This window comes from Calcarisporiella thermophila, assembly GCF_041956535.1.
Source record: "Calcarisporiella thermophila strain CBS 279.70 unplaced genomic scaffold VTP21scaffold_16, whole genome shotgun sequence".
Taxonomy (NCBI): domain Eukaryota; kingdom Fungi; phylum Calcarisporiellomycota; class Calcarisporiellomycetes; order Calcarisporiellales; family Calcarisporiellaceae; genus Calcarisporiella; species Calcarisporiella thermophila.
The window spans coordinates 274832-301327 of NW_027192206.1; the positions used below are offsets into that span (position 1 = coordinate 274832).

At 47.4% G+C, this 26496-nt stretch overlaps 15 protein-coding genes across 15 annotated transcripts; 7 read left to right on the top strand and 8 right to left on the bottom strand.

Annotated features, from left to right (window-relative positions):
- Positions 1–506: 506 nt before the first annotated feature.
- Positions 507–1904, top strand: VTP21DRAFT_3026 (uncharacterized protein; the record flags this gene model as incomplete). Its single annotated transcript, XM_069393284.1, has 4 exons — positions 507–579; positions 644–842; positions 911–1303; positions 1379–1904. 4 exons carry the CDS (start codon positions 507–509, stop codon positions 1902–1904), a joined length of 1191 nt encoding a protein of 396 aa, XP_069249636.1.
- A 616-nt stretch (positions 1905–2520) lies between these two features.
- Positions 2521–3825, bottom strand: VTP21DRAFT_3027 (uncharacterized protein; the record flags this gene model as incomplete). The annotated part of the gene is made up of 1 exon (XM_069393285.1): positions 2521–3825. The coding sequence occupies one exon, from the start codon at positions 3823–3825 to the stop codon at positions 2521–2523; it is 1305 nt and encodes a 434-aa protein (XP_069249637.1).
- Positions 3826–4069: 244 nt separating this feature from the next.
- VTP21DRAFT_3028 (uncharacterized protein) lies at positions 4070–4499 on the bottom strand (the record flags this gene model as incomplete). Its single annotated transcript, XM_069393286.1, has 3 exons — positions 4070–4185; positions 4277–4317; positions 4372–4499. 3 exons carry the CDS (start codon positions 4497–4499, stop codon positions 4070–4072), a joined length of 285 nt encoding a protein of 94 aa, XP_069249638.1.
- A 186-nt stretch (positions 4500–4685) lies between these two features.
- VTP21DRAFT_3029 (uncharacterized protein) lies at positions 4686–6041 on the bottom strand (the record flags this gene model as incomplete). Its single annotated transcript, XM_069393287.1, has 2 exons — positions 4686–5741; positions 5799–6041. 2 exons carry the CDS (start codon positions 6039–6041, stop codon positions 4686–4688), a joined length of 1299 nt encoding a protein of 432 aa, XP_069249639.1.
- A 278-nt stretch (positions 6042–6319) lies between these two features.
- VTP21DRAFT_3030 (mitochondrial 37S ribosomal protein uS5m) lies at positions 6320–7339 on the top strand (the record flags this gene model as incomplete). The annotated part of the gene is made up of 3 exons (XM_069393289.1): positions 6320–6401; positions 6511–7050; positions 7122–7339. The coding sequence occupies 3 exons, from the start codon at positions 6320–6322 to the stop codon at positions 7337–7339; spliced, it is 840 nt and encodes a 279-aa protein (XP_069249640.1).
- A 199-nt stretch (positions 7340–7538) lies between these two features.
- VTP21DRAFT_3031 (uncharacterized protein) lies at positions 7539–7847 on the bottom strand (the record flags this gene model as incomplete). The annotated part of the gene is made up of 2 exons (XM_069393290.1): positions 7539–7582; positions 7664–7847. 2 exons carry the CDS (start codon positions 7845–7847, stop codon positions 7539–7541), a joined length of 228 nt encoding a protein of 75 aa, XP_069249641.1.
- Positions 7848–8358: 511 nt separating this feature from the next.
- On the top strand, positions 8359–9108 carry VTP21DRAFT_3032 (uncharacterized protein; the record flags this gene model as incomplete). Its single annotated transcript, XM_069393291.1, has 4 exons — positions 8359–8609; positions 8670–8827; positions 8896–8986; positions 9066–9108. The coding sequence occupies 4 exons, from the start codon at positions 8359–8361 to the stop codon at positions 9106–9108; spliced, it is 543 nt and encodes a 180-aa protein (XP_069249642.1).
- Positions 9109–9815: 707 nt separating this feature from the next.
- On the top strand, positions 9816–13279 carry VTP21DRAFT_3033 (uncharacterized protein; the record flags this gene model as incomplete). Its single annotated transcript, XM_069393292.1, has 2 exons — positions 9816–10550; positions 10622–13279. The coding sequence occupies 2 exons, from the start codon at positions 9816–9818 to the stop codon at positions 13277–13279; spliced, it is 3393 nt and encodes a 1130-aa protein (XP_069249643.1).
- A 764-nt stretch (positions 13280–14043) lies between these two features.
- On the top strand, positions 14044–14616 carry VTP21DRAFT_3034 (40S ribosomal protein eS19; the record flags this gene model as incomplete). The annotated part of the gene is made up of 3 exons (XM_069393293.1): positions 14044–14218; positions 14285–14468; positions 14538–14616. 3 exons carry the CDS (start codon positions 14044–14046, stop codon positions 14614–14616), a joined length of 438 nt encoding a protein of 145 aa, XP_069249644.1.
- A 1068-nt stretch (positions 14617–15684) lies between these two features.
- On the bottom strand, positions 15685–16626 carry VTP21DRAFT_3035 (uncharacterized protein; the record flags this gene model as incomplete). Its single annotated transcript, XM_069393294.1, has 1 exon — positions 15685–16626. One exon carries the CDS (start codon positions 16624–16626, stop codon positions 15685–15687), a length of 942 nt encoding a protein of 313 aa, XP_069249645.1.
- Positions 16627–19274: 2648 nt separating this feature from the next.
- On the bottom strand, positions 19275–19508 carry VTP21DRAFT_3036 (uncharacterized protein; the record flags this gene model as incomplete). Its single annotated transcript, XM_069393295.1, has 1 exon — positions 19275–19508. One exon carries the CDS (start codon positions 19506–19508, stop codon positions 19275–19277), a length of 234 nt encoding a protein of 77 aa, XP_069249646.1.
- A 795-nt stretch (positions 19509–20303) lies between these two features.
- Positions 20304–22010, top strand: VTP21DRAFT_3037 (uncharacterized protein; the record flags this gene model as incomplete). Its single annotated transcript, XM_069393296.1, has 4 exons — positions 20304–20513; positions 20600–20966; positions 21042–21225; positions 21302–22010. 4 exons carry the CDS (start codon positions 20304–20306, stop codon positions 22008–22010), a joined length of 1470 nt encoding a protein of 489 aa, XP_069249647.1.
- Positions 22011–22359: 349 nt separating this feature from the next.
- VTP21DRAFT_3038 (uncharacterized protein) lies at positions 22360–22608 on the bottom strand (the record flags this gene model as incomplete). The annotated part of the gene is made up of 1 exon (XM_069393297.1): positions 22360–22608. The coding sequence occupies one exon, from the start codon at positions 22606–22608 to the stop codon at positions 22360–22362; it is 249 nt and encodes an 82-aa protein (XP_069249648.1).
- A 211-nt stretch (positions 22609–22819) lies between these two features.
- Positions 22820–23406, bottom strand: VTP21DRAFT_3039 (uncharacterized protein; the record flags this gene model as incomplete). Its single annotated transcript, XM_069393298.1, has 3 exons — positions 22820–22854; positions 22924–23239; positions 23305–23406. The coding sequence occupies 3 exons, from the start codon at positions 23404–23406 to the stop codon at positions 22820–22822; spliced, it is 453 nt and encodes a 150-aa protein (XP_069249649.1).
- Positions 23407–24212: 806 nt separating this feature from the next.
- On the top strand, positions 24213–26052 carry VTP21DRAFT_3040 (uncharacterized protein; the record flags this gene model as incomplete). The annotated part of the gene is made up of 2 exons (XM_069393300.1): positions 24213–25309; positions 25374–26052. The coding sequence occupies 2 exons, from the start codon at positions 24213–24215 to the stop codon at positions 26050–26052; spliced, it is 1776 nt and encodes a 591-aa protein (XP_069249650.1).
- Positions 26053–26496: the final 444 nt, after the last annotated feature.

Genomic DNA, 26496 nt, shown 5'->3' on the forward strand with positions numbered 1-26496 from the left:
ACATCTTTAGTTCATTCCTCTCATTAAGGATAATTAACTCATCCACTCTCCACCATTGATCTTATCTTTTATACGCCTTTTTATTCCTGCTCTATACCGAGCCTTGTTACCCCTTTCTTATTTATTTATTTTTGCTAAGTGTATGTGAATTTATTCGCTAAAATAACCATTTATTTTACACTTTAAACAGTGCATGGATGGCCATTTATTGAATCAGTATTGAAACATTCCCATTGTTTCATTTTAAGGATACCTAGGGGATAGAGGCATGGGTGACCTTGGTTAGTTCACAGCATTGTAGGGCGGTGCGCGTAAACGGAGAGTTATATCCGTATATAGGATGGCAGCGCTCTGTCCAACAAAAGAGTTTGACTGGAGTGCCGAATGGATCGAGGAATATTTTTCGATCCATCTGAAGGCGCAGCCCTCGTGGTTAGAAATTGGAAAATTTGATGCAAATAACCGAGCTTTGCTTGACATAGAATTTTTTCTCACGATCGACCACCATGTTAAGGAAGAGCGTGATAGCCATTGGCAGATTACGTGCTCATCCCACCTTATGTGGTGCCGTGTCTACAGGTTGGGGCGGAAGCCGATTTCTTTGTGGATGAACGGTTCTTAACTTGTGATTTTGACATTGTAGGAATGCACGAGTTCGCTACCACCGTGTTGCCTAATACACCCAAAGCTACAAAGAAGTCCGAGTTCTCGAAAAAACTCGCCGATGGACCAAGTTTTGCGGATTTTGTGAGTGGTGGAGCCGATGCGTCTTTGAGCATGGAGGAGGCTTTAGAAATCGACCCAAAACAGGACAATTCCAAGGACGGGAAGAAGAAAAAACCGTAAGCATATCCTCAGTGTTTGACAAGATGTTTGAACATGCTAATGGTGATTGACCCCAACTAACTAGAGCTCAGCGCCTTCCCTCATGGCTTAAAACCGAGATTCCCGTTGGCACGAACTACAATCGAATTAAGCGCAATCTTCGAGAGCTGAAGTTGCACACTGTGTGTGAAGAAGCACGATGCCCCAACATCGGAGAATGCTGGGGTGGTGGTGAACATCAGACTGCAACCGCAACCATCATGCTCATGGGTGACACATGTACACGAGGTTGTCGATTCTGCTCCGTGAAGACTTCGCGCAATCCTGGCCCCCTTGATCCGAATGAACCAGAAAACACGGCTGAGGCCATTTCGCGATGGGGACTTGACTATGTCGTTTTGACGAGCGTGGATCGAGATGACTTAGAAGACAGCGGGGCCGAGCACTTTGCCAAGACGGTCCGCCTGCTCAAACAAAAGTAAGCCAAACTCATCTACCCCGTTTTTATCCTTGGGACTCTAATAAAATGCGTTTTTCTTTTCATCTTGCAAAGGGCACCCCATATTCTTATTGAGTGTCTCACGGGAGATTTCAAGGGCAACCTCGAGCACGTCGAAATCGTCGCCCGCTCGGGTTTGGATGTTTACGCCCATAACGTGGAGACGGTGGAGGCCTTAACGCCCTACGTACGCGATCGACGTGCAGGTTTCCGTCAGTCACTCTCGGTCCTCGAACATGCCAAAAAAACAAACCCATCACTGCTCACTAAATCGTCGATGATGCTCGGGGTGGGTGAGCAGGATGACGAGGTGCTGGCCGCCATGAAGGATCTTCGTGCGGCGGGGGTCGATTGTCTGACTTTTGGACAATACATGCGCCCCACGAAGCGACACATGAAGGTGTCTGAATACGTGCATCCTGACAAATTTGACTACTGGCGTCAGGTCGGGGAGGACATGGGCTTTGCCTACGTGGCAAGTGGACCGCTAGTGAGGAGCTCATACAAGGCTGCTGAGTTTTATATTTCCAACGTTTTGAAGACGAGGCGAGAGCAGGGACAGCTAGTCAACGCTGCATGATGGAGTAGAAGACCCGAAAGTATCCATATCCACCCTGTTTCCCTCTCTCACTTATAAACAATCCACCTCTAAACCATCTAAATTAACTATGGGCTTATTTTTTTCCTCGCCTGATTCCGCTTCTCACCCTCCTCCTGTTGCTTTGATTTATATATTTGTATGTTTTATATAATAGAAGATTACATTTCACTTTTTTCGCTCCATATCTTCCCCCATGAACCGAGAAAAAAAGATATTGAATTCTAACAAATAAGCCAATAAATAACAATAGAATATTCGATAAAAGCAAAGGGAGGGTGGAGAAGCAAAAAGGAACTATTCACAAAGATAAGAAAAATGGAGAAGAAAAGAAAGAGAGGAGGCAAGAGAAATTTTTTTTCTTTTGTAGGTTTAAGGAGGAAAGAGGCATAGAAAATAAAACGAAAAAAATAAAATAGGATTATCACGGTAATATAATATAAAAAACATAAGAATACAGGAGAGAGCATAGAAAATATCGCAAACAACAGGAACAAACAGATATTTCTATATAGTATTTATATATAGAGTGGACAACAGCAAATAGGAATCACAATAGGCCGGAGGAAAGAGTATGCGTAAGCCGAGGAAAGGATACTCACTGGAGGCCCCCCAAGGAATTGAAATGAGTGCTCAGTATCCGCGGTGAAGACGTCTCGGAAACATCCGTCACGCCCTCTTCGCTCATGCTTGCTTCCTCAAAGAGATCCTCGTCCTCGTCGTCTCCCATTACGGAGTCTTTCCTATGCTGCTGCGGGTCCAAGGCCACCTCACGGTACGCGCGCACCATGGTCTCCATTGCTTCGTGCCAGGTACGCTTTTGTGCTTGCGCCACGGCGAGCTGGGACATCGCCCTGCGTTTCTCGCCCAAATTGACCATCTGGACAAGCAGATCTCTATACTGGGCCGTTTGCTCCTCGCGGGTGAGCCCTTCCACATCGAGAAGCAGTCCAGTCTTGGTGTGGGTCACGAGATCGCACACGCCTTCTGCATAGAGCCCCACGACGGGCAGCCCGCTTGCCATGGCCTCCAACACGACCTGTCCGAAGGTTTCGGTAAAGGAGGGGAAGGCGAATAGGTCGGCGGAGGCAAATGACTCGGCGAGCTGTGTACCACGCAGGTATCCGGTGAAGGTGACGGGATACTCCGATAGATCCCGCTTCACATCCTCGAAGGCGGGCCCATGGCCAACAATCACCAGGTGGCAGCGTGTGTGGTCCATTTGCTTGTACGCATTAATCACAAGGGCGAGATTCTTTTCGTAAGACACCCGGCCAACATACAGCAGCACGGCCTTGTGGCTTGCACCCTCTCCCATCCACTCTCGTCGCAGCGTCTCGCTGCGCCGTTCAGGATTAAAGAGGCCGACGTCTACTCCACGGGACCAGATCCGCACGGTGTTGAATCCGCGCTTGCGGAGCATGGTTGCAGTGGATTCTGAGGGACAGTAGGTAAGAGCACACATGTTGTGGACATGCCGATTCCATCTCCACATGGCTGTGGTCAGAAAATCAAAGCCGAAATGCTCGCAATAGAGCCCAAGGTTTGTGTGGTAGGAGGAGACGCGGGGAACCTCTGGAAGCAGCCACTCAAGCATGTAGGCTGCTTGTGCTCCGAGCCACACCGGATCAACGAGATGAACCACATCTGGCTGAAATGAGCGCAGTTTCTGGAGGAATAGCGGTCGGAAGAAGTTGAGTTTCAGCTCGGGGTAGATGCCGATGAGCGGGATGCCCCATGTCCCGACGATATCGGCCCCGGCATAGGTGGTCATGCCGCTTTCTGGGCCCAGCAGTAATACTTGATGACCTTCCGACTGTAAATGCTCAATAAGGAGTGCGATTGTGCGTGTGACCCCATCTACTTTCGGCAGGAAATTCTCAGTGATAATTGCTATACGCATCGTCGGATGATAAGTACTAAGAGGCGCAGGCGGGGAGGGGGGGGGGGGGAGGGAGGGGGAGAGAATCAGCGATGGGGACCAAGGGCAATGGAGCGGTCGAGTGGAATAGGAGAAAGAAGACCAAAGAAAAGATTAGGGCTGCCTCTACTAGCCGTCCTTTTTTACAGTCCGGTGTGTATTTTTAAACTTTGCTTGGCCTCTTTCCAGCACAAAATAAACAAAGTTGAGAAACCAAGAGCAGCAGCTAGGCGGGGGGAGAGCTGCGGCGGCGGTGATGGCAATGCGATAGATGGCGGCTCCCGGCAATCACGGATTCAGATCCAAATGCAAAGTGCGCATTCGCCCGGGCATAAAGAGAGTCTGGAAATATAAATAAGGACTGCCGTTGAAATTAAGTTTGCCTTGATGTCCCCAACATGCTTGGCCCAATCGTGGTTGATTTTTGCCGCACACATCTGAGGACTAGCCATCGCTTCGTTCGCTGCTAAAACACTGCGAGACATCAATAGGAAATCGGCATTCCACACGTGCGAGGGCCGCCCTCACCCCTGCTGTCGGCGCATTTCTTCCGCAAAAAGCACCCGCCAGCCCATCGGCCCTGGCCCCAGCGCGACGCTGAGTTCCCTCAGGAGATCGCCACAGGTCATCAACGCTCCCCCACGTGATGTGGCCATCCTAAAATAAGTTCTCCCTCACCGGAGCATCTGAGCACTTGGGCCATGTGCGCCCGCCTATCACCAAGAATTAATTTATTCGTCATAAAGTAACAGTACAGTAATGAAACATAAGGCCCTGAAATAACTAAAGCATGGCCATCAGCGTGCTTAAGATAAGTTAGAGAGTCATTTGAGGGAGATGCATCACAGCCGGGATCGATTGGTGTTCAACACATCGCCCAGCTTAGTTGCCAACATGATCTGCCCTTTGATCTTGAGCTTCCCCTGCATGAACGCCTTCTGGCCGTTTAATTTACCGGTTGCGATTTGAACCAAGTCGGCGTCTTTGAGTTGCAGAATCACATCGGGCTTCTTCTCTGAAGGGCCGAGGCCAAGTTGCCCATCTCCACTCTTCAGGTCAATGTGCCAGCTCTGCGTTTTGCCAGCTGCATTGGTGACATCGAACTGGAAGATGGCCTTGACCTTCTTCGCCTGCGCCTGTCTCTCCTCGGGAGACGCCGCCGCAATGGCCTTCGCAATCTGCTCAAACAGCGCCGAGGACTCGAAGCCCTCTACCGAAAGCCCTGCGGACTCCGTCTTCGCGTCGGCACCGGCAGACGGGGCGGGTGCGCCCTTGAGCTCCACCGCACCGTTCGTTATTACGATAACGCCACGCTCCACCACCTTGGTCTGGAAAATGACCTTATTCCCCTCGAGCCACATCTGCGTCTCGAGCGTCTCGCCTGGAAACACGTGGGACGAAAAGCGGCCCTTGATGCTCTTGATATTGTTGATGTCGCTGTTCGCGTACTGGCGGAACACATGGCGGGAGGTGTAGCCGAAAGTGCACAGTCCGTGCAGAATGGGCACCTCAAATCCTCCTATCGCCGACATGCTCGGGTCGATATGCAGCGGATTATAATCGCCAGAGAGACGATAGATGGCAGCCTGCTCCTCGGTCGTTTTCTCGCGCACCACCGCATCGGGAGCGCGTTTCGGAGGCTCATTGGCCGCAGTGGCCGCACCACGATCGGCGCCCTCCTTTCTCCCGCCGAAACCACCGCTACCACGCACAAAAATGGTCACCTCATTATAACACACGACATCGCCACTCTCATCCTTCGAGGTGGTACCGACAATGACAACAGCCCCCTTGCCTTTGTCCAATATATCAATGATTTTTGAGCTAGTGGTGAGCTTGCCGCCGGTGCCGTAGGATTTATGCAGTTCAATATACTGTTCACCATGGAGGAACATCATCTATTGCGAAAGACAATTAGCTTATATGTTCGACCGAAACTACAGGAGCCCATTTACCGGGTTGAAGTTGGGAAGGATATCTCCAAGCGGCAACGACGACAGCGCATTGATGGAAGGAATCACTCCAAAGGTGGGAAGCACTTGGAAATTTTCATCATTTTCGTAGACAAGGTCGAGTTCATTTCGTTTTGCCCCGAGTCCGAGATTGTACAGGATAATGTCCTTATGATTATACGGGAATTCATCTTGGCCTAAATCTAGCTGCTTGGCCTTCTCCACATCGATACCTGCTTGTGCCATTGTCAAAGAAAAGGACACCGATATGAAAAACTTGCGATGTTGTTAAAGAAAATTCTGCCAAAATATACGAAAAAAACGGCTCCATTTTCTATGTGAACCTGGGGAAAGTATATATAGCGTGTTAACCAATTATCACATGTCCGCGGAGCAAATTACTCCTTAGCCAGTTTGGTATATTTTCTGGACTGTCATATTGCCGACGTGTGGCGTAGTCTAAATTTTGTTTACTTCTCTTCGGCAAGAGGGGGGAGCCTCTATTCGAGCTTTACCGCTGACAGATGAATACACTAGGGCGATCGTTAAAATTCATCCTTCGCTCAACGCCCTCCGTCACTCCTTTGGTGCGATTGGGACCCATTGGTAAGATTCTTTTTCACCCCTCTTGCGATCCTTTCGAGAAACTATATGTTCACAATATTAATTCGCGTGTTTTATTTTCGAATGTGAACCGCATCCCGCCATTTTCTAGGCTTTTTAGCATCCACTGAGCGTGGCAATTCTTCCTCCTTTACCACATATACTCCCCAACATGCAAGGCGCCGGGTCGTTCACCCGCTAGTGCCCACTAGCAATCTTTCCCACATTGATCCCATACTCGACTTTCCCACTGAAATGCCTGCGCTAGACGCCCCATCGCTTTATACTCGGCAACCACCACCAGCGCTTCTAGACACAGACACCGACGAAATTGATCCCTCGAGTACCCCCTTGACCCGTGATGAGATTCGCCGTCTTCAAAAGAAGGTGCTTATTGTCAAAAGAGTGGTTAACCAGACTCGAAAAGGCAAGATCCCGAGCATGTATGCCCTTGTGGTGGTCGGAAATGGGCAAGGACTTGCGGGCTACGGCGAAGGGAAGCACGAGGAGGCGGCGAGAGCAGTGCGAAAGGCAACCCACAGAGCTATTAAGAGTGTGCGATATTTTGATCGATACGATAATCGGACCATCTACCATGATATCCAGCACAAATTTGGAGCAACAGAGCTTAATCTTCGAGCACGTCCACCTGGTAAGCTTGATGATGACAATGACTAGGCTGAGAGACGCGCCCCTTCTCTGACCACCTTGACTTATTGTTAGGTTTTGGCAACCGCGCCAACCATTATGTGCACGAAATCTGTCGCTGCATTGGTATTCAGGATATCAGCGGCAAAGTGTGGGGATCACGCAATCCCATGAACGTGATCAAGGCAACATTTGAAGCATTACAACAGCAGAAACTCCCTGAGGATATTGCAAAAGGACGAGGAAAACGACTGGTAGACGTGCAGCATGTCTATTATGGCTCGTCCCAGTGAAAAAAATCAGAGGGGGTTTTAGAAAACATTGTATTATCACGACTTTTTTAATATCATCTCTTTTAGAGTTATTTTTATTAAATGCCATTGTCTCAAAAACATAATGGAGCAAGAGGTACTGTACAATAAGCATATTATTAAATAGCGAAATCCCCAGTTGGAAAGTATACGCTTATACAGCAAGCGCATGCGGAAGCCGTTACGAATAATAGAGTTCCAAATTCATTCCATCATGAAGTTCATCTAGATCAATAATTCAAACAAATCGAGGCATTAATCTCAGGAAAATTGACCCATAGCGACTCCTAAAACAAATATACATACAGTCATCAAGGGTAATGTGATCTTTGTAGATCGTATACCACTTCTTCAGCACGATTTTCTTGGGATCTGTGCCTGTTTGAGCTGCGATCAGCTTCTTCAAATCACCCACAGTGTCGCTTGATTCACACTTGACGCGCACTTTTTTGCCAAGGCGGTCATTGCAAACGATCTCGATCAAACCCATTTTTCCCCAATTTTTCTTTTGCTATTTGCTTAAACAAAGATCGTAGAATTCTTTGGCCTTCTTTATATATTGGTGGCTTGGGTGCAGTGTGGCGAACGTCCAGTCCGAAAAACACGTAGCTCAAAGAAACTGCCATAGACAAAGTTGGATCTCAATATCACTCCTTAACATAGATTCTGCCATTGTTTAATTGAAGTGTCATTGGAGAATCTCCTTGTATTCTATACCACTCTCCTTTAATCCCCCCTCCCCCCCGCCACTCCTTTCTTCCCCATATCCCCCTTGCCCCTCCCCTGGTCTCCTCGCGTTCACCGTCGTCTTTCTCTTATGGAAGATTACACCATTTATTCTAATACAAAGTTCCAAGCTGCAGATGGAACGTCATTTTATCCAGGCAAGTTTTCAAACCTTTGTATCCGCCCATGGCCTTCTAATAATAACTATTTTCACCTGATTACTACGGATAGTCCCTTCTTCTTCTATCGCCTTCACGCCTCCTGTCCCTTTTCCAATGAATAGATTTGTCTCTAGCCCAACGCCTGAGCTCAACCACCACAGCCACCTATATCAACAGCAACTTGCCCCATCAGTCGAAGCCATTCGTGCATCTCTAGCGACAGTCCCGGAAGGCTACTATCCAGAGTTTCACCAGTATAACCATGAACAATCCATGGCAGGCGGACGAAAGAGATCGCGAGCAGCAGGGAAGGTGAAAACAGAAAGCCAAACAACGAGTGTTGACGAAATGAATGCAAATAATGAGTATGATAATTTTTCAACCTTCATGTTTATTTTCGCGCGACTGCTTATACTCTACTTTAGTCATCCATCTCTTTCCAGTGCTGAGCTGCGGCGGCAGACTCATATCCAGTCGGAGCAGAAGCGTCGAGCCGAAATCAAAGACGGGTTTGAGATTTTACGAAAACAGCTTCCTGGCTGTATCAATAAGAAATTAAGCAAGGCTGCTCTATTACAAAAGAGTAGGTGGCGCTGACCATTGGTATGACTATGTATGTCCGCTAAATCCTCCCCCTGTCTTTTAATACAGCCATACAGCATCTACAGCATTTGCAACGGATTCAGCGTGATCTGCTTGTCACCGCGGATCGGATGGCGCGTGAAAACCAAGAATTGCGCAGGTAAAAGATGATTTGATTTGATTAATAGTCTTCAAGTTCGGTTCCAATTCTTATGAAACATTATTTCTTTGACCCACAGCCGCCTCCAAGAAGCACTGCTTTACACGAATACTACTGTTTAATATATTTTTCTGACACTATAACCATACTCTTATCTATATACCCCCTACCTCCTAATCATTTCTATACATATATACTCTTCCTCTTTACTTCAATGAATAGAACGCTTCCCCCTTCCCCCTTTTTTCCAAGCTATATCTAATGGCGATGATGAGGTGCGAGATAAAGAAACTTGCGTGCTGCCAAATTAGTATCATCAAGGGAAAATTTTTTTCATATCAATGTGGCTATTAACGTTGAAGGCCATATTAGGTTTATCCTGCTGGGCCTTTGAATTGCCAAACTAATCAGTATAGACAATCGAGTAGAATCGCGAATCATCTGTTCCCGGGCAGCCAATGGCTGAGCGCAGAAAAGATAGGGGGGATAAGGAAACCAATAAAGAATGCGAATAGGAATGCTCTGCTCGCCCTGTTTTTCCTCGCTGTTTTCGCTTCTCAGAAAACTTGTCCAAGACCCAAGGAAAACTCTCAAAGAGTCGGTTCAACCCGGCCGCCATCTCTCCCTTTCGCCGTTATTTTTTCCCTCCAATTCCATTCTCCTAGTCTCTTAACACACTAGGCAACGCTGCACATAATTAGTTTATTTTGCCATTTTCCTCTCTTCTATATGCGTAATTCCAGTTTATCATCCTTAGTTTTTATTATTCTTTGAGCTCGCCATCTTTATTTAATTTATAATTTTTGACTCCTCCTTTTTATTGAAGAAGATGCTGGTGAAAAATTGGGTTCGGAGTTCACTACGTTCAGTCTCGCATCAGGCTGCAAAAGGCCCCATCGAGATGATTGTAATCTGCCTTTTCATTGCGGCCTTCACCTATTTCAATCTGCTGCACTCTGCGAAGAATTCGGAACTCTTCGCTGATCCTAGTACATCTCGGGAAGAGGTGCTTGATAGCGCAACAATCATGGTTAGTCCAGGAAGCTCAGACTTTGTCTCAATCGCCCCCGAACTATCTGCTAACTCGACCGCTGCCCGGGTCCTTTTACAACAAGTACGCGTGAGCTTTCAACAGGAAGCTGTTGTTTCAAACCGCATGAAGGAAAGCTTTTCTCGAATTCGAGAAAATGCGATCCAGCACTCTTGGTATCCTGTTGCACTGAGCATGTTGGAGAATAATAACGAAGCAACACTCGTGGATGAAGGCTTCAGCTCTATTCTTGCTTCTTCTTTGGGTGCCAATGAGTATAAGGTTGATGGAACAAACACCACGAAGGATATGGTCAATAAGGGATGGGCAACCCTAGTGATGTCATTCGCAAGCAACGTGACTGAAGGAAATCATAACATATTAGCCCATGAGTGGATACAACATATCTTTAACATGAACGATGGCTTCTTGGTGCCATTGCACACCGCAAAAGCCAAAACAAATAGGAATACGCTCTCATGGGGTTTGATGGTGGCGAAAAATATTGTAGTCAAGGTCTCCGAGCTCATTAGGGTACGTATTTGCAATGGCCCTCTACTTTCCTCTAGCTTTCGGTTGAAGATTAACGATACGGTTGTTTCTAGCGTGCCGGCACCACCGACATTGTGATTTTTGCCATTGGCTATGTGATGACTTTGGCTACCTTCGTCTCTCTCTTTGTGAACATGCGTGCCCTTGGGTCCCGCTGGTCGCTTGCCATCGCAGTGCTCTGCTCAGGCTTCTGTGCGTTTTTGACCGCCTTGTTTACTGTACAGAGCTTCGGCGTGGTGATCGATCCAAAGCTTCTTAGCGAAGCTATCCCTTTTCTCATCATCACCATTGGCTTTGAACGACCGTTCACGCTCACTCGCGCGGTCATGATGGCCCCGTGCACGACTTCTTCTCTGAGGCGGGATGTGCAGGAGAACGTGGTTTCGGCTGTGGAGGCCGTGGGCCTGACGATTCTCCGGGACTGTGCCATCGAGATTATGGTATTGACAATCGGCGCGCTCTCGCATATCAAGGGTCTCCGGGAGTTTTGCTTCTTGGCTGCGTTTATTCTCTTCTATGATTGCCTGTATATGTTCACGTTGTACACGGCGGTTCTCACGCTCAAACTCGAGCTGAAACACCTCCGCATGCTCAACAGCGCTAAAAGAACAGGCGCTCCGACCAGTGGCACCGCCTATATCCGCCAGATCACCATGAATGCATTCAGTGATCCGAGCAGCGACTCGTTAATGGAGGCCAATCAGAAAATGGATAAGCGTGGAATGACTCGCGTGAAGCTGCTCATGATCATTGGCTTTGTGGTCATGCATATCCTCAATATTTGCACCACCCTGACCAACAAGCAGGACGAGCCCACCTCGGCCTCCTCCAACCCTCCTCGGGCCCAAGTCGACGTCACGGATGGCATTATTGCGCCTGTAGTTAGTATGCTCATTCAAAATCACCAGCAGAGCGATTTGGCAAATCTACCCTTGGTGGTTGAGGTCGCTTCTCCTTTCTTGCTCCACACAACAGCCTCCACCCTTGCGGTTGGCAAGCTGGTGGAGCTTGTCTCGTACTACTTGCAGGACCCCCTGATCAGCAAATGGATCAGCATTGCCCTTTCCGCCTCATTGTTCCTGAACTGCTACCTCTTTCACCTAGCTAAGCAACCCAAGCCTGTGGAAGCGGAGAAGCAGCCTGGTGCAACCACGACCAAGTCGACCGTGGCACCCGCAGATAGAAATCCTGCGTCGGCGAGTACGAGAACGGTTGCATCTGTCGTGCCGGAAAAGAAGACACCCGCGCCCTTGACCGTATCGCAGGAAATTGCAACGGTGAAAAAGCTTCAAGCGGCTCCTAAATCCTCCGTTTCCATTGTTCAAGGCGAGGTCCGTGAGGTCGAAGAGTGCGCTGCACTGCTCAAAGAGCAGGGATCCCACCTGCTGAGCGACGAGGAGATCATTTTGCTGGTGCAAAACGGAAAGGTTGCCCCCTATGCCCTAGAGAAAACCCTTGGAGACTTCACACGCGCGGTGCGTGTGCGCCGTATGATCATTTCGCGGCAATCCATCACGGGCACGCTTGAGAAGAGCTTGCTGCCCATGGAGAACTATGACTACACCAAGGTCTTGGGCGCGTGTTGCGAAAACGTTGTCGGATACATGCCTTTGCCTCTGGGGATCGCAGGACCCTTGACCATCGACGGCGACACTATCCATATTCCAATGGCGACCACAGAAGGCACTCTGGTGGCGTCGACTTCGCGTGGATGCAAGGCAATCAATATGGGAGGGGGCGCGACCACCGTATTGACTCGGGACGGAATGGCACGTGGGCCCGTCATGGAATTCCCCAACATCACTCGTGCAGCAGAGGCGAAGCGGTGGCTGGAGGAGGAAGGCCGCGCGGAAATTACCGAGGCCTTCAACTCGACGAGCCGATTTGCTCGGCTGCAAAATACAAAGGTTGCCCTTGCGGGCAAGCTGGTGTTCATCCGCTTCGTCACCACCACCGGAGATGCGATGGGAATGAACATGATCTCTAAGGGATGCGAGAAGGCCCTTGCCCATTTGCAGGAGCGCTTCCCCGACATGAAAATCATCTCCCTCTCCGGCAACTACTGCACGGACAAGAAGCCCGCTGCAATCAACTGGATCGAGGGCCGCGGCAAATCGGTCGTGGCAGAGGCGATCATTCCCGGTGACATCGTGCGCTCGGTCCTGAAGACGACGGTGGAGGCGCTTGTGGAGCTGAACATCAGCAAAAACCTGATTGGCTCCGCGATGGCGGGGTCCGTGGGCGGGTTCAATGCCCACACGGCCAACATTTTGACGGCCATCTTCATTGCGACCGGCCAAGACCCGGCCCAAAACGTGGAGAGCTCCAACTGCATCACACTGATGAAGGCCATCAACGACGGCAAGGACCTGCATCTCTCGTGCACCATGCCCTCCATCGAGGTCGGCACGGTTGGCGGGGGAACCGGATTGCCCGCCCAAGCTGCCATGCTCGACATGCTTGGGGTTCGCGGTCCCCACCCGGAGACGCCCGGCGCGAATGCGCAACGCTTGGCCAGAATCATCTGTGCCGCGTGTATGGCCGGGGAGCTGAGCTTGTGCTCGGCGCTTGCCGCGGGCCATTTGGTCAAGAGCCATATGCAACACAATCGGGCCGGGGCGTCCGCAGTACCCACACCCGTTGCGTCAGCGCCGCTTCCCAAGTTGAGCGAGGAGGAAAAAAAGACTATCTCTGAAGGTGGCAATAGATAAAACTCTCCCTCCCTCCCCCCTCTCCCCCCCCCTCTCCCCTCTCTCTTTCTCTTTCACTTTCTCCCTCTCTATCTAAAAAATTTTGAACGATGATCAATTCGTCTTGTTATCTACATGTACCTCCTTTCTCTCGACTTCCTTTTCATTATTACCCTTTTTATCTATTATCATAATTGTCTATTTTCAGCCAAAATAGAATAAAAAACATTGATATGACCTAGTGTAGTTCGGAGCAAAAGATTGGACGGTCCGTGCGCCAAAGAGACGCTTGTTTACCTTTCTTCCTCGTTGGAGGTATGTGAGAGGGGCCACTCGATAAAGGCCTGCTGCAACCAATGCTGTTTTTGGCCGCAGAGTGGAGTGGTTAGTTATTTCGAGCTCTCCTCCCCACGATTCCACTCCGGCTTGATTTCCTTACCATATTCCGTCCTGTTGTCGACGTCATCCAATTCCGTCACGGAAAATTTTTGTTGATGGTTTGTTTATAGTTGATTGAGCCTCTATTGTTCCTTCTCTTCTTCCCTTCTCACTTTTGTCATTACCGGAAGCACCTCGCAGAGAACATAAAAAGTAAGAGTCACACGCACTGCTTCTGCCCCCTATTGCGAAGTCATGATGGATCTTGTTAAGATGGGCATCCATTTCCATGATGAGCAATGGGCGGATGGTTTTATTTGTGTTTTTGTTTTCGAAATTCACAAGATCCATGAGTGCATTTAGTTTCTCACTTCATCTTTATTAACTCTTTTTCTTTTTGCAGGAAAATGGCTGGTGGAGTTACCGTTAAAGACGTGAACGCACACGATTTCGTAAAGGCCTATGCCGCACACCTTAAGCGTGCCGGCAAGCTTGAGGTGCCCAAGTGGGTGGACATGGTCAAGACTGGCGCGTACAAGGAGCTTGCCCCCTACGATCCCGACTGGTTCTACGTCCGTGCTGGTAATTATTCCCTTTTTCCCCTCGTCTATGCAGCATGAATTCTTAGATGATTCTTGCTCTTCATAGCTGCCGTCGCTCGTCACATCTACCTCCGCAATGGCGTTGGAGTTGGTGCCCTCAAGCGGTTGCACGGTGGTCGTAAGCGCCGTGGAACACGGCCCTCGCACCACGCTGAGTCCTCTGGCTCCGTGGCCCGCAAGGTCCTCCAGTCCCTCGAGAAGGTGGGTGTTTTGGAAAAGGATAGCAATGGGTGAGTATCATGTCCAATCTTTTCCCGAGCTTGCTGCGCAAACGATTGACCATTCTTCACTTTTGGTAGCGGCCGCAAGATTACTCAGGATGGCCAGCGCGACTTGGACCGTATCGCGTCCTCGCTCATCAACAAAGCTGATGCTTAAATTCTTTTTGTTTTCCTCCCCTAATAAACATTTCCCATTTGCTTGTTTTAGACTTGATAACCGTTACTCTATATCTGTTCTAAAGAGGGTGTAGTAACCTTTAAATGGCCGCTGCAAATTCAGCTATAGCCCACTAAGAGGCCAAAAAATTTTCTCGTGTAAACCTCTCTGCTCTGAAAATTTCAGAGGTGACAAACACCCTACAAAAAATTAGGATAATTGAATAAATCTATTTGGGGAGAGTTTCGAAAGATTCCAACATTATAATATAATTTATTAATGCGATTTTTCATCGATATTGCTTTCTCGATTTTCCTTCCGGCGCGTTTTCTGACGATCTTTCCCACTCTTCCTTTTATCCACTTGTCTGGTACTAGTATCTGCTCTGCTATTTATATTCTACTGCAGTTTCCTGTTCACAAAAATAGGGTTACTTAGTCGGAATGTATTTTCATAATCGATCTTCTTCTCTTACCTTTTCATCATTGTTCTTAACCTATTGTGTTATTCACCTGGGATATGCCGGATCAAGTTTACATTACATCTAACTGATTTTCTAGCTAAAGCATAAAAAATAAAAATTAAGGGTGAGTTCCTCTTAATTATCCTCATAGATATTCGATTGTACTACGGTAAATACGATTTTTTATATCCTTATTCGGGCTGCAAGATTGTATGCGCACTTATATCTTCATCGCTCTCTTCATTGCAAGTTTCAAAAAAGTTTCAAATGCACTACTTGAAATGGAATCCTCGGAGTCATCGTCTAATTCTGCAATAAAAATTCTCCTGGATGGATGGAATATTATACAAGCGCCTTTATTATTAAACACTGGAGGTTCTACACTATATGCTGTTCCACCCGCCACCCCAGTTATATATGCTTTTTCTAGAAAACCACGGGTATTATATTGATGCTCGGGAAAAATGGCCTTCATGATAAAATTGAAGACATATTTATTATCGTTATTTCACAAAACTATTTCAATACTTCGTGTATCCTCCTCTAGCTTTATAAACAGCTCGGAATCTCCTCAACATACTCTCGTATAAGTTATCAATATAAGCCTAAGCTATACTCTCCCACGTACATTTGATTCGTTCCCAGAGCTCTTCCCTATCCTTTGGCCGAGTAGAATAATCTTGAAGCCTCCTCTTCAAGAGGCTCCACGCGTTCTCTATGGGATTTAAATCTGTTGACTGAGCAGGCCATTCTGATACTCTTATGTTGCGATCTTGCAGCCATGCTTGAGTTGACTTGGCGATATGAGGGGGGGCATTGTCATGTTGGAAAATGATCTTATCTTTGTCTATCCCGTACCGTTCGAATGTTCCAAGAAAACCTTCATCTAAAATGTTCTGATATGTCCTGGCATTTATTCCACCTTCTACACGAAGTAGAAGCCCCACTCCTTGCGAGGTGATGCAGCCCCATATCATGATTGACTCTTTTCCCTGGTTCGTGGTTGGAATAATATTGCACTCTCGCAGAGGTTGCCCCTTCTTTACGTATGTGTATTCCTTTCCAGTGGTCTGTAAAAAGGACACTATGGCTTCATCCGAGATTATTATGGTTTGTATGGTCTGAAAATCCCACCTAACAAGTTGAGCTGCGAATTTGAATCGAGCTTTAAAATGGCGCGGGAGCAGCAAAGGCTTCCTAGGCTTTGATCGAGGCTTCACTTCGTGCCTTCTAAGCATCATTTTTACAGTTTTGTTTGTTACGCTTTTCTTCAGCTCTTCTCTGATAACTTTCTGCAAGTCGACAAGCTTAGAACACTCTCCGGTTGACGCCTTCTTAGAAATGTATTTCTCATCTAATTCACTTAGACTACGCGGACGACCATATTTTGGCTTCATAGAAGGATATTTCGGGGTACTCCATTCCTTGATTATTCTTCTAGCAGTTTCACGGCTTATTCCCACTAGTGCTCCAACCTTACGTGTGGACACTCCCTTTCTTGAAAGTTCAAGCACACGTTCTCGAATCTTTTTACGAGTTGGCTTCATAGATGTCAGATATTGTTAAAAAATAAAAGCATCACCGTTGCAAATAAAAAATATTTAAATGGAATGGTGGAGAGGATATAAAAAACATTTGGGTATCTTTGGCACACATCGGCATTTATAAAGATATCAATTTCCCATAAATTCGGGGTGCTATTCAACGATATCCTAGTTTTACAAGAAATGCATATATAACCGGGGTAGCGAGTCGAACAGCCTATAGTGTAGAACCTCCAGTGTTCAATAATAAAAGCGCTTGTATAATATTCCATCCATCCAGGAGAATTTTTATTGCAGAATTAGACGATGACTCCGAGGATTCCATTTCAAGTAGTGCATTTGAAACTTGCAATGAAGAGAGCGACATACTCTGCTTCACGAATTTCCGGTAAAATACAGCAAAGAAGTACAATGGAATTTCTTTGCCGAGTACCATGGAAAGAGGTGGGTAGATTGCCATTTTGGTTTGATTTCTCGCTGATTCTCGGCAGTTGAATCGAAGACGGGAACAAGTAATATCTACAGATCGATTTCGTCATTCGAAGGCCGCTTACAAGCAACCAGCGGCGGCAGGGAACAAGCCAGGGAGGAAAATCATCCATCAAGATTTTCCGCTATGAGCGTCCCAGCAGACCGGAGACACTAAAGGTCCTGTCAATCGAGAAGTTTTCGATCTTCTCATTTTCTGATGAACACAAAGCGATTTATGCGTACAACGGATCAGCGGGAGCCGAAAATGTCGAAGTCAACCAGAAAATCCCTGCAAAGAAAGATAAGCGGTATCCGAAACATATTGAGGAGGTAGAGGAGAAGAAAAAAGGCATATATTAAGGATTAAACCACTTGGGCGGGTCCTATATCGAGAGATTGTGCAAACAGATTATGAGCTTGGCACACTGATTATGGAGTATATTTGGATGCAAATCGGAAGAGGGCGAGGAGGAGGAGGGAATGGTCAAAAAAGGAAATAAAGTCCAGGAATTTATTTTCATTCTTGCATCCAAAAAAGTTCGGTTTAAGCCAGGAATTCCATCCTGCCCTTGGCGATTTCCTGTGAATTGACTACCATTTCTTTGAAACTTTTTGTACATAATTTCATACACAAGAGTCTGTGTTATGGGAGAATTTCCATAGGATAAAGGTCTGGGAGCAACATTTGATAACCTCAGAGAAAATAGGTTCATTATGCTAGCGAGCAAAAACCTTTCTCTCTTTTAGGTTTCCTCCTACCTTCAATACTGTTGCAAACCTCTTTATCCTATTTAACAAAGTATTGTGATAAAATGGCAGAGTTAGTAGCTCTCAAGCTTTTTGCTAATGATTTACAGTATGCTGCACGGGTGTATATGAAATTAAAGTTTCTTATTGCTCTTATTATTCTTTCATCCCATAAAGTATATCAATGATGATTTATATAATAATAATGTAACATAAAGGCAATAACGTTTCATAATTATCATAAAAAGTTTAAACGGAAATTTTCCGAGAGATAGGAGGCTGAGTTTTAATCAAGCGTACCTATGACTTTAACGATTTCGTTGAAAATACATCCGCCATCTGGAAAATTAGGTTATTCAATAACATTATTATCATATATTTGTTTTAATTTTAAACAATACTTGAGATAGACATCCATCAACAGATATAAGCCCATGCTCATAGGGCCTCTGTTCAACAAGATATGAACGCATATTCTTTTACTCTCAATATAAGCTTATTTGTACCAACAAATTGCTACTCTACTTGATCTTCGTTACAATGTTTTCTCAAGATGCGTCAGTAACTGACGCATCTTGAGAAAACATTGTATCTGATTGAAAACATTATACCTGATTGATAGTTAAGTAAACAGTTTACTTGACTATCAATCAGAGAAAACTCGTTCAGACCGACCACTCATATCGAGTAAGGAGAACGAGCGCGAAAACACCCCACTTGTTTTCTAAAGATAGTGTTTTAGAGAAATTAAGGCAAAAAATAACCCTCAAACACGTGTAAGATATCAAAACATAGCAGCAGCAGAGGACTACGGTGTGGTCAAATATCTGTAAATACTGTATCTTTAGGAACACAATGATGAAATATTACTATAAAATGTGGAAGATGAACAGCTCTGGAATAATCAAACACAGTCCCTGGTGAGTAACCGTGGAAAATCAATGGTGTGGTGTACTGTCGTTCCTTTTTATGCCAAGCAAGCTTTCCTTGCTTATATCAGCCCCTACTGGGGGACAAATCCTCTTTTTATTTGCTATTTCCCGATTCGATATAGCCATTTCCGAATCCACCGCAGTTGTCCAGATGAACGTGGCGCGTATTGAATGGGATTAGGCGTAATCGACAGTAGGAATTTGCCCATAAGCCAAGAGACTCGTGTGAAGATGTCGCCTATGCATGCGTTATTGGCAAGAGGCCTGATGACGCAAAAGGTCTCCCCTCCAAAGGCCAATTTGAGCCGAGATTGTCCGGGCGCTTAAACCATGCAGTAGCGAGATTTGTTTCTAAACGAAACTTGGCTGCCTCGACTCAGTTTATTCTTGCGCGAATTGGGCCGACGCAGAAACCGTGACGAAAGGAGTGGATCCGAAACATCCCCTCTATGGTGATCCCTGAAATGTTTCTGAAACCTTTTGGAACCACGAATTTCCGCCTCAGGCTGCACCGGTCCGAGTAGCGCACCAGCTCGTGGCGAGCGTGTGGGCCAGCACTGCTAGGCGTCCTAGGCGCTGCGCAGCTCGCGGCTGCGGCAGGAAAATAGCTGAGCGCCGAATGATGGGCGCCAAGCAAGAGATTTCGGCGGAGCCCATTTGGAAGCAAGCGTCACGAATTAAAATCTCCGTTGTTTGCAATTTGGGGTTTGTTATCAACGCAATCGAGCCGGCCATTCCGGAGAGTTTTCCGTGGAGCGGGTCACGGCCATTTTCTTTCTGCCGTTGCGCAGCCAGCGAGGGAGCCTGATTCCTCGAGCGTGCAAGTATTTTTAGCTTGGACCCGCTTTTTTCCAATTAATAAACTCTAAATTGTGAACCGAACCAGAGAATTGATCGGAAGGATAAACTTCACCACTGACGGGGACTTTTTATTTATTTATTCCATTTGATCCTCCTCCTGCCATCCTCATCTCGCTTGCTCCTCCCTGCGGCCCGTCGTCACCAGCGCTAGTCAAGGAGCCTCTTTCGCCATCCCGCCTGAACAGCCGCCCTAATCTTGCCGATCAAGGTAACAGGATCCATTTCTGGGTTTCTGTTTCGGCCCGAGTTTAACATTTCTCCTCTCGACCAAACAATCTAACCCCCCGTATTTTGGCACTTTATTTTGCCTTCTCTCTATTTCTATTGCCTACCAGTCCTGAATCCCTAATCCGCTCCACCCCCCTTTCCCCTCGGGTGCCTACACGCCAATTGCATTTCCAAGCACTAGTTTGTCTCCATCCACATCGCCTTGGCTTTTCCCTCCCATGGTGAAGACAGGGCTCGTTTAACCTACTGGCGAAGTGATATCTATCCTCTATTTTGCTCTCTTATCTTGCTCTATATTTTCAAGCCTGAGTATCTCGCTCTCTCCCAATTCCTTCGCCCCTCCCCCCATTCTGTGTCTTTCCCCCCCTTTCATTTATTCATCACCCACCTCTGTAATTTCATCATTTGTACATAATTTATTGTCAGTTTCATTTGTAAGCGATGCTTTACCTCACCAATGATGCCAACCTCCTTCCTTTCTTCCTCCCGCTGGGTATTATCGGCGCATACCGGTACCTGTGGTTCCTCGTCAAGCTTGCGGCCTGGTTCGTCTACGAGCCGATTCGGCCCAAAGCCAACCCCACCTACAACCCAGCAACGGACGTAACCATCATCGTCCCAACCATTGACGCAGGCGAGGAGTTCAAAGAGGTAGGCATTGGCGTCCATCCTGCTGACCAATGGTCTCTGATATGACTAAACTTTTTCCGCTTGCTCTTTCATTTCCTCTCCCAAAGGCTGCACATTCTTGGCTCGCCAATAACCCCAAAGAGATCCTGATCATCACTGAGGAGAAGATGCGGGGTCCCCTTGAGGAGCTCGCCCAAGAAGTCTGCCCCGAGAAGATCCGAGTGTTTACTGTGCCTAAGGCGAACAAACGCTTGCAGATGGTGGAGGGAGTCAACCACACGACCACCGAGGTGCTCGTGTTTGCCGATGATGATGCTATCTGGCCCCCAACCATGCTGGAATATATTCTGGCCTGCTTTGAGGACCTGAAGATGGGAGGAGTGGGTACATGTCAGACGGTACGTGCCGTCGGCGAGCGACAAACCGTATGGGAGATCTTGGCAGGGTTCCGATTGTCAATTCGCAATATAGAAGGTAAGCACAACATGAATGTATCCCCTCCCTTAGAACTCGAACTAACCCCCCCCCTCCCTCTCCCTCCCGTACTAGTCACTGCATCCACCCACATTGACGGCGGTGTCTGTTGTCTATCTGGGAGAACGGCTGCTTATCGGACACTCATCCTCAAGGACCCCAGTTTTCAATACGGCTTTACGAACGACCTGTGGCTCGGAAAATACCCTTTGAACTCCGGAGACGACAAGTTTTTAACACGGTGGATGGTCTCGCATGGGTATATATCTACTTTTCGAGGCTGTCAATGAAATTCTTCTCATTTGCTCATCCCTTACTTTTTTCGTTGAAAACAGATGGAACACCTACATCCAGACCTGCCCTGAAGTAGAGCTGGCTTCCACCTTCAAGAACAATTGGCGTTTCATCAAGCAAATCTTGCGTTGGACCCGTAACACTTGGCGTTCCGACTTTCGCTCCATTTTCACCGAACGGTACATTTGGACCCGGCACCCCTTTGTCGCTTTTACTATGGTGGACAAATTTTTCAACCCCATTACCCTCCTCTCGGGACCCGTCATGGTTGGAATTCTGGCCGCCAATGAATTCCAGCTGCCTCTCTACAATATCATCATCTCTTATGTTGTTTGGCTGTTGTTGACACGTACGCTAAAGCTGCTACCGCATTTCTGGCGACGCCCTCAAGATGTGTGGGCCATTCCGGCTTGGCTGATCTTCAACTACTGGTTCATGGTGTGCAAGATATATGCGTTGTTCACGCTACACGAGGTAGGATGGGGAACTCGTGCGGGGGTTGGAACCACCCTTGCTGCAGACATCAAGGCCGAGATGGATAAAGGCAATGATGACACGCGCATCGAGCTGGAGCCTTTCGGAGACAAGCACGAAAAGCATTTTGAAGCATCCGGTTATAAAGACGAGGCCAAAGAACAATTCGTCGATGCTCCCTCCTACCATGTCGAAGCCGCCTATGCACAGCTGTCCGGATCATCGCCCCCAGTCCACGCGGTAGAAATGACGGGAGAAAAGCAGGGTGCCAAATAGAAAGCATCCATGCCCCCGAAGGGGTGTTAGATGAACCGAGGGTATTTATATGAGTGTATGCATGTCGAGGATTAGAGTATACTAGAAGAAAAAATAGATGTGTACACTTTGTTCTCTCTATTCCTTGCCCATTTTCTTTTGTTGTGACTATTTATCTATTGTTGAGGGGAATAGGCCATTGTTAATTTGTCCAAAAACAACCTGAATAAATCAAGCTATTTCTTATTCTTCAGCTTTCGTTGTAGCAATCCGAGGCACAAGCAACTTTTAATTAGAGATACACAAAGGGGATCATCAGAACAGCTATCCAAAACAAATGGCGGCTATAGGATGGAAAAGCGGTGGATATTTAGACATTAATTTGAGTGAAGTGCGCACGACTCTTGTCCCCGTGTTCTGTGAACGCAGCGCTTATTTCCTCGATCGTCGGGTGACTCTTATTGTGCGCCCCCTCTTGTTCAGCCGGTGTGGAGTGCTCGTGCTGGTTGTCCGCTGGGCTCACCTGGGCGTGTTCTTGCTGGGGCTGCGTTTCTGTTACCGTCTCGGTGTGCCTATGTTCTGCTCCAGCGGATGGAGTGGGTGTATGGGAGGGATCCATGGTTGAGTGACGAAGTGAATTCTTCTCGACTATAATCTTGGAAATATGAAATCATTTAAGACCCTCGGGCAGAAAGAGCCTTTATATAACCCTCCATGCTAAGTTCTACAGAGTTCGCGATGGCGTATTTTGCAAAAAGTCTTTTATGGCGTCAAAGAAAGATTAAATTTATTGTAAGCACGCTGCAAAAACTCTATCTGTCTATAGCTTTTCACCACCGCAGAAAGTGGGCAGGGCATAGGGGAGCTAAGGAATGACCAAAAGGAAACATCAGAACTATTGGCCTAATAGTCATGCCGGTGTACCAATACATACTCTCAGGGTTGCTCTCGATATAGTTTTGATGCTTATCCTCTGCCTCATCAAAATTCCCAGCTTCCACAATCTCTGTCACTATACGCTTACCTGCATAGCGTGTTGCTCCGATTTCTTGGGTTAATCGCTCTGCAGTTTGTCGCTGTATTTCAGTGTGATAGAGGATAGCCGAGCGGTACTTGGAGCCAATATCGGGTCCCTGTTGGTTTAATGTCGTTGGATCGTGTATGCGGTAAAAGAATTCGACCAGCTTTGCATAGGATATAGATTCCGGATGGAACTGGATCTCAATAGCTTCGATGGGCTCTCCCCCGTGCTATAATCCGGTAGCGTTATTACTTTCATAGAGTTCACAATGGGGTTGAATGAGCATGTTCATACTTTAGGGAAAGCATATCCGACCCGGGATGGGAGGTTGAAATGTTTGTTGAACAAGTGTTGGATGCCCCAGAAGCAACCCCCACCAAAGGTTGCCTTATCCATGGTGGTTATTTGAGAGCAACAGGCAAATGGGTCGAAGTTTCCCTGCTGAAATAAAACCCCAAACAGACTCAGCGGGGCACACTGCACCTACCACGCTTTTGAGATACCATAGATGTGGGTCCCTCGTTTCTCAATGATATCATTCGCACAGCTCGTCAAAGCGAGCACGGTGCGTTGTTGGCGCCGTAGCTTTCTATGCTTGCCCTAATCCTTTGCTCTCGCTGGAGTCTCCGAAGCCCTTCTCCCCCCTTAAGGTTGGCCGCGGGGGGATCCTCCGACGTGGCCAGTCTCGTTCCTTTGCCGAGATATTCAGCGTGCACTGATGTTTCTTGATTGCCAGGCAAATAGGTTATTTGTTTGCACCCCATGCGTAATCCTGTTCTTGGGAGCGGATTTCTTAATAAGGATCTTCGAGATTGCGTTTATTAAGATTGCCCGTCAATAATAGTGTCTTATTTTTTGTGGCAGCTTCGGAAACCCTTGGTTCTTGATTTTTGAATTTCAACGCTTCTCCACACCAATTTTCGCTGACGTCGGCACCTCATTAATTTTCTCTTTTCTACAGAATCCAGTAGTAAGAGGAGAAAAAAGTATGATTAATGAGTAGTCTCTTGGCCTCTGCCTATAGCATCTTTCCCATTATCATCTATTGCTGCATGCTGGTAGCCTTCAATCCAACCAACATATAAATCCCCCCTATTTATATTACATAACTTCAGTTTTTTATATAATTTCACTTTTTGTTCCATTGTCATGCCCATCTTCCACTTTCACTAGCCACTGGGGTTCAAATCAGTCATTTAAAAATGCAATCCTCTAAGCTTAATATTGCCAACCTCCTTAACAGCGATCGGGGCGACGATGATGATGAGATGGATGACATCACAACAGAATCGGGTTTTCGGCGCCCAGAGGAATTCGAGGACGGCAGGTGGAGCCTTTATCGACCCTCGAAACAACTTGATGCGAACAGCGTCCACACGGTTACTACCTCGATAGGATCATCTCTCTACGATGATCCGGACAAACACTCGATTGCTTTTTCGGATCTCACCCATGACGTAAATGCCAGGGTGCGTAGGCTTCACCTAGGTGATTATCCCCCTCGGGATCCAGCGCGCTGGTCCATCGGGGATCCCATGGGCTCTCCGCCACCACCTGGCATCCCACCATCCGACCGTATTCCACAGCATCCCTCATCCCAGCAAAGTAGTTTCCCGCGTTTTCCGTCCCATTTCGAGCAATTGCCCTCTTCCTCTCCAGATTTTCGACTTTCGCCTCAAAGAGATTCTACGCTCAAGCCCATCAAACCTGATCCATCAATTATGCACTCGGATATAACTACTGCCTCGCAAGCCGGTTCTAAATTCTACCCTGCTGAATCCCCCATTTCTGCCAATTTTTCTCTTCCATCGTTCGGCTCGCGGCAAGAATCTCGCTCTTCATTTTCCGCTACGACTGGACCCCCAAACACATTATTACCTCCTGCACCTCTCACTCCACTGCAACCTGCCTCCTCGCCATTCGCAGGCGGTTCGGACCGCTTGCCTAGAGATTCCACCGCACAGACGGAGGCACGCTCTCCCATCCAGCGTTCAGGCGATGATTCCCTTCCCCCGCGTTTCCCAAGTCATATGGACGCTGGGAGCCCGGATCATGACAGCACTCCTTCTCCCTTGAGCGAGTACCCTCCCACTTTAGGTTCGGGAGAAGGGGTTAATTATCGTCATCCTAGTCAAGGGCAGATGACCCCTCAAATGTTAAAGGCTAAGCGGAAGCGAGCTAATGCCGAGCAGCTCAAAGTGCTAAACCAGGTGTTCCAAACAACTTTCTTCCCCTCCACTGAATTGCGAATCCAGCTTGGAAAACAGCTAGGAATGAGTCCTCGGACCGTCCAGATCTGGTAAAGTCAATATATAACCTCTCTGCAGTTGGACCTTGCCTAAAACCACCGATTCTCCCTCTAGGTTTCAGAATCGGAGACAGGCTTGGAGGACAAAGTCCAAGCATGACAAACAGGAAGTTGGTCCGAAGCCAAGTGAGGTGCCAAACGATTCATCGTGGGAGCGCCTTCATTCGATGCATCGCCGCCGCCCTTCGCTTGAATCCATGAATTCCATTAGCGCGATGTCCGCCAGAAGCGCTCCCGCAGGCACCCATCATCTAATGCCAGATCCCTATTCAAACCAACTGGCCTCCTCCTCGGCGTCAACTTATGCTCTTAATCTTTCTGAGCGCTCCGCCCATCCCATTGCATCCACAACCGCTACCGCTAGTATCCCCCCCTCTTCGGTGAATGTGGCCGCAAGCGGATTCTCGTTGCCCCCCATCTCCGCCATTGCTCCTGCCTCCGACTCACATGCTTATCCGCCGCACTCTCCTCCGGGCTATCCTACCAGCAGGGGCTCACTTCCCTCTACCCCGTCTCCTTATGAACCAAGATTTCCTGCGGATGTGCTCTCCCATTCATCACTCTCTCACCCCACACAGCCACACGACCCTTCGTGGGGAAACGGGGGTAGGACGGAGGAGCCGCCTCATCGGCTCTCGCTAACTGAACGAAGTCGAGAGCTGCCCACTGCCTTTTCCCCCTCCTTTCCGCCAAGCCATGGACTGATGAGGGGCGCTGGGGGCGGGGTCCGATAGGCCAATAGGTTTTTTTTTTACATCAGTTATTTAAATATATATATAAATATATAGCAGAAGCTTTGGAGTGTAAATATTATATATATTTTTTCTTCTGCTCAATAGCAGCTACATTTTTGCTTTTTAATGGGTTTTTTTTATTGACTATTTCAAAATATTCTTGTCCTTTTTTTATACTTTTCCGCGCTCTTTTTTACTTGTGTGTTTTAAAATATGTGTTTCTTCCCTCTTTTTGTTTCAGTCAGAAAAATTTATTTTAATTTCTGTGAAGACATAGGTTCTCTTTTCTTTTGTCTTTCCCTTCTCTTTGCTAATAAATATATTATTTCCGCAGCGACTCGTGCCACCATGAAAGCCATCGAAAACACGGTTTAGGCAATCAACCTTGCTAGCATGGGTAGTGGTGAGCAAACAGAACCCACGCGATCAACTCGCCATCGGATG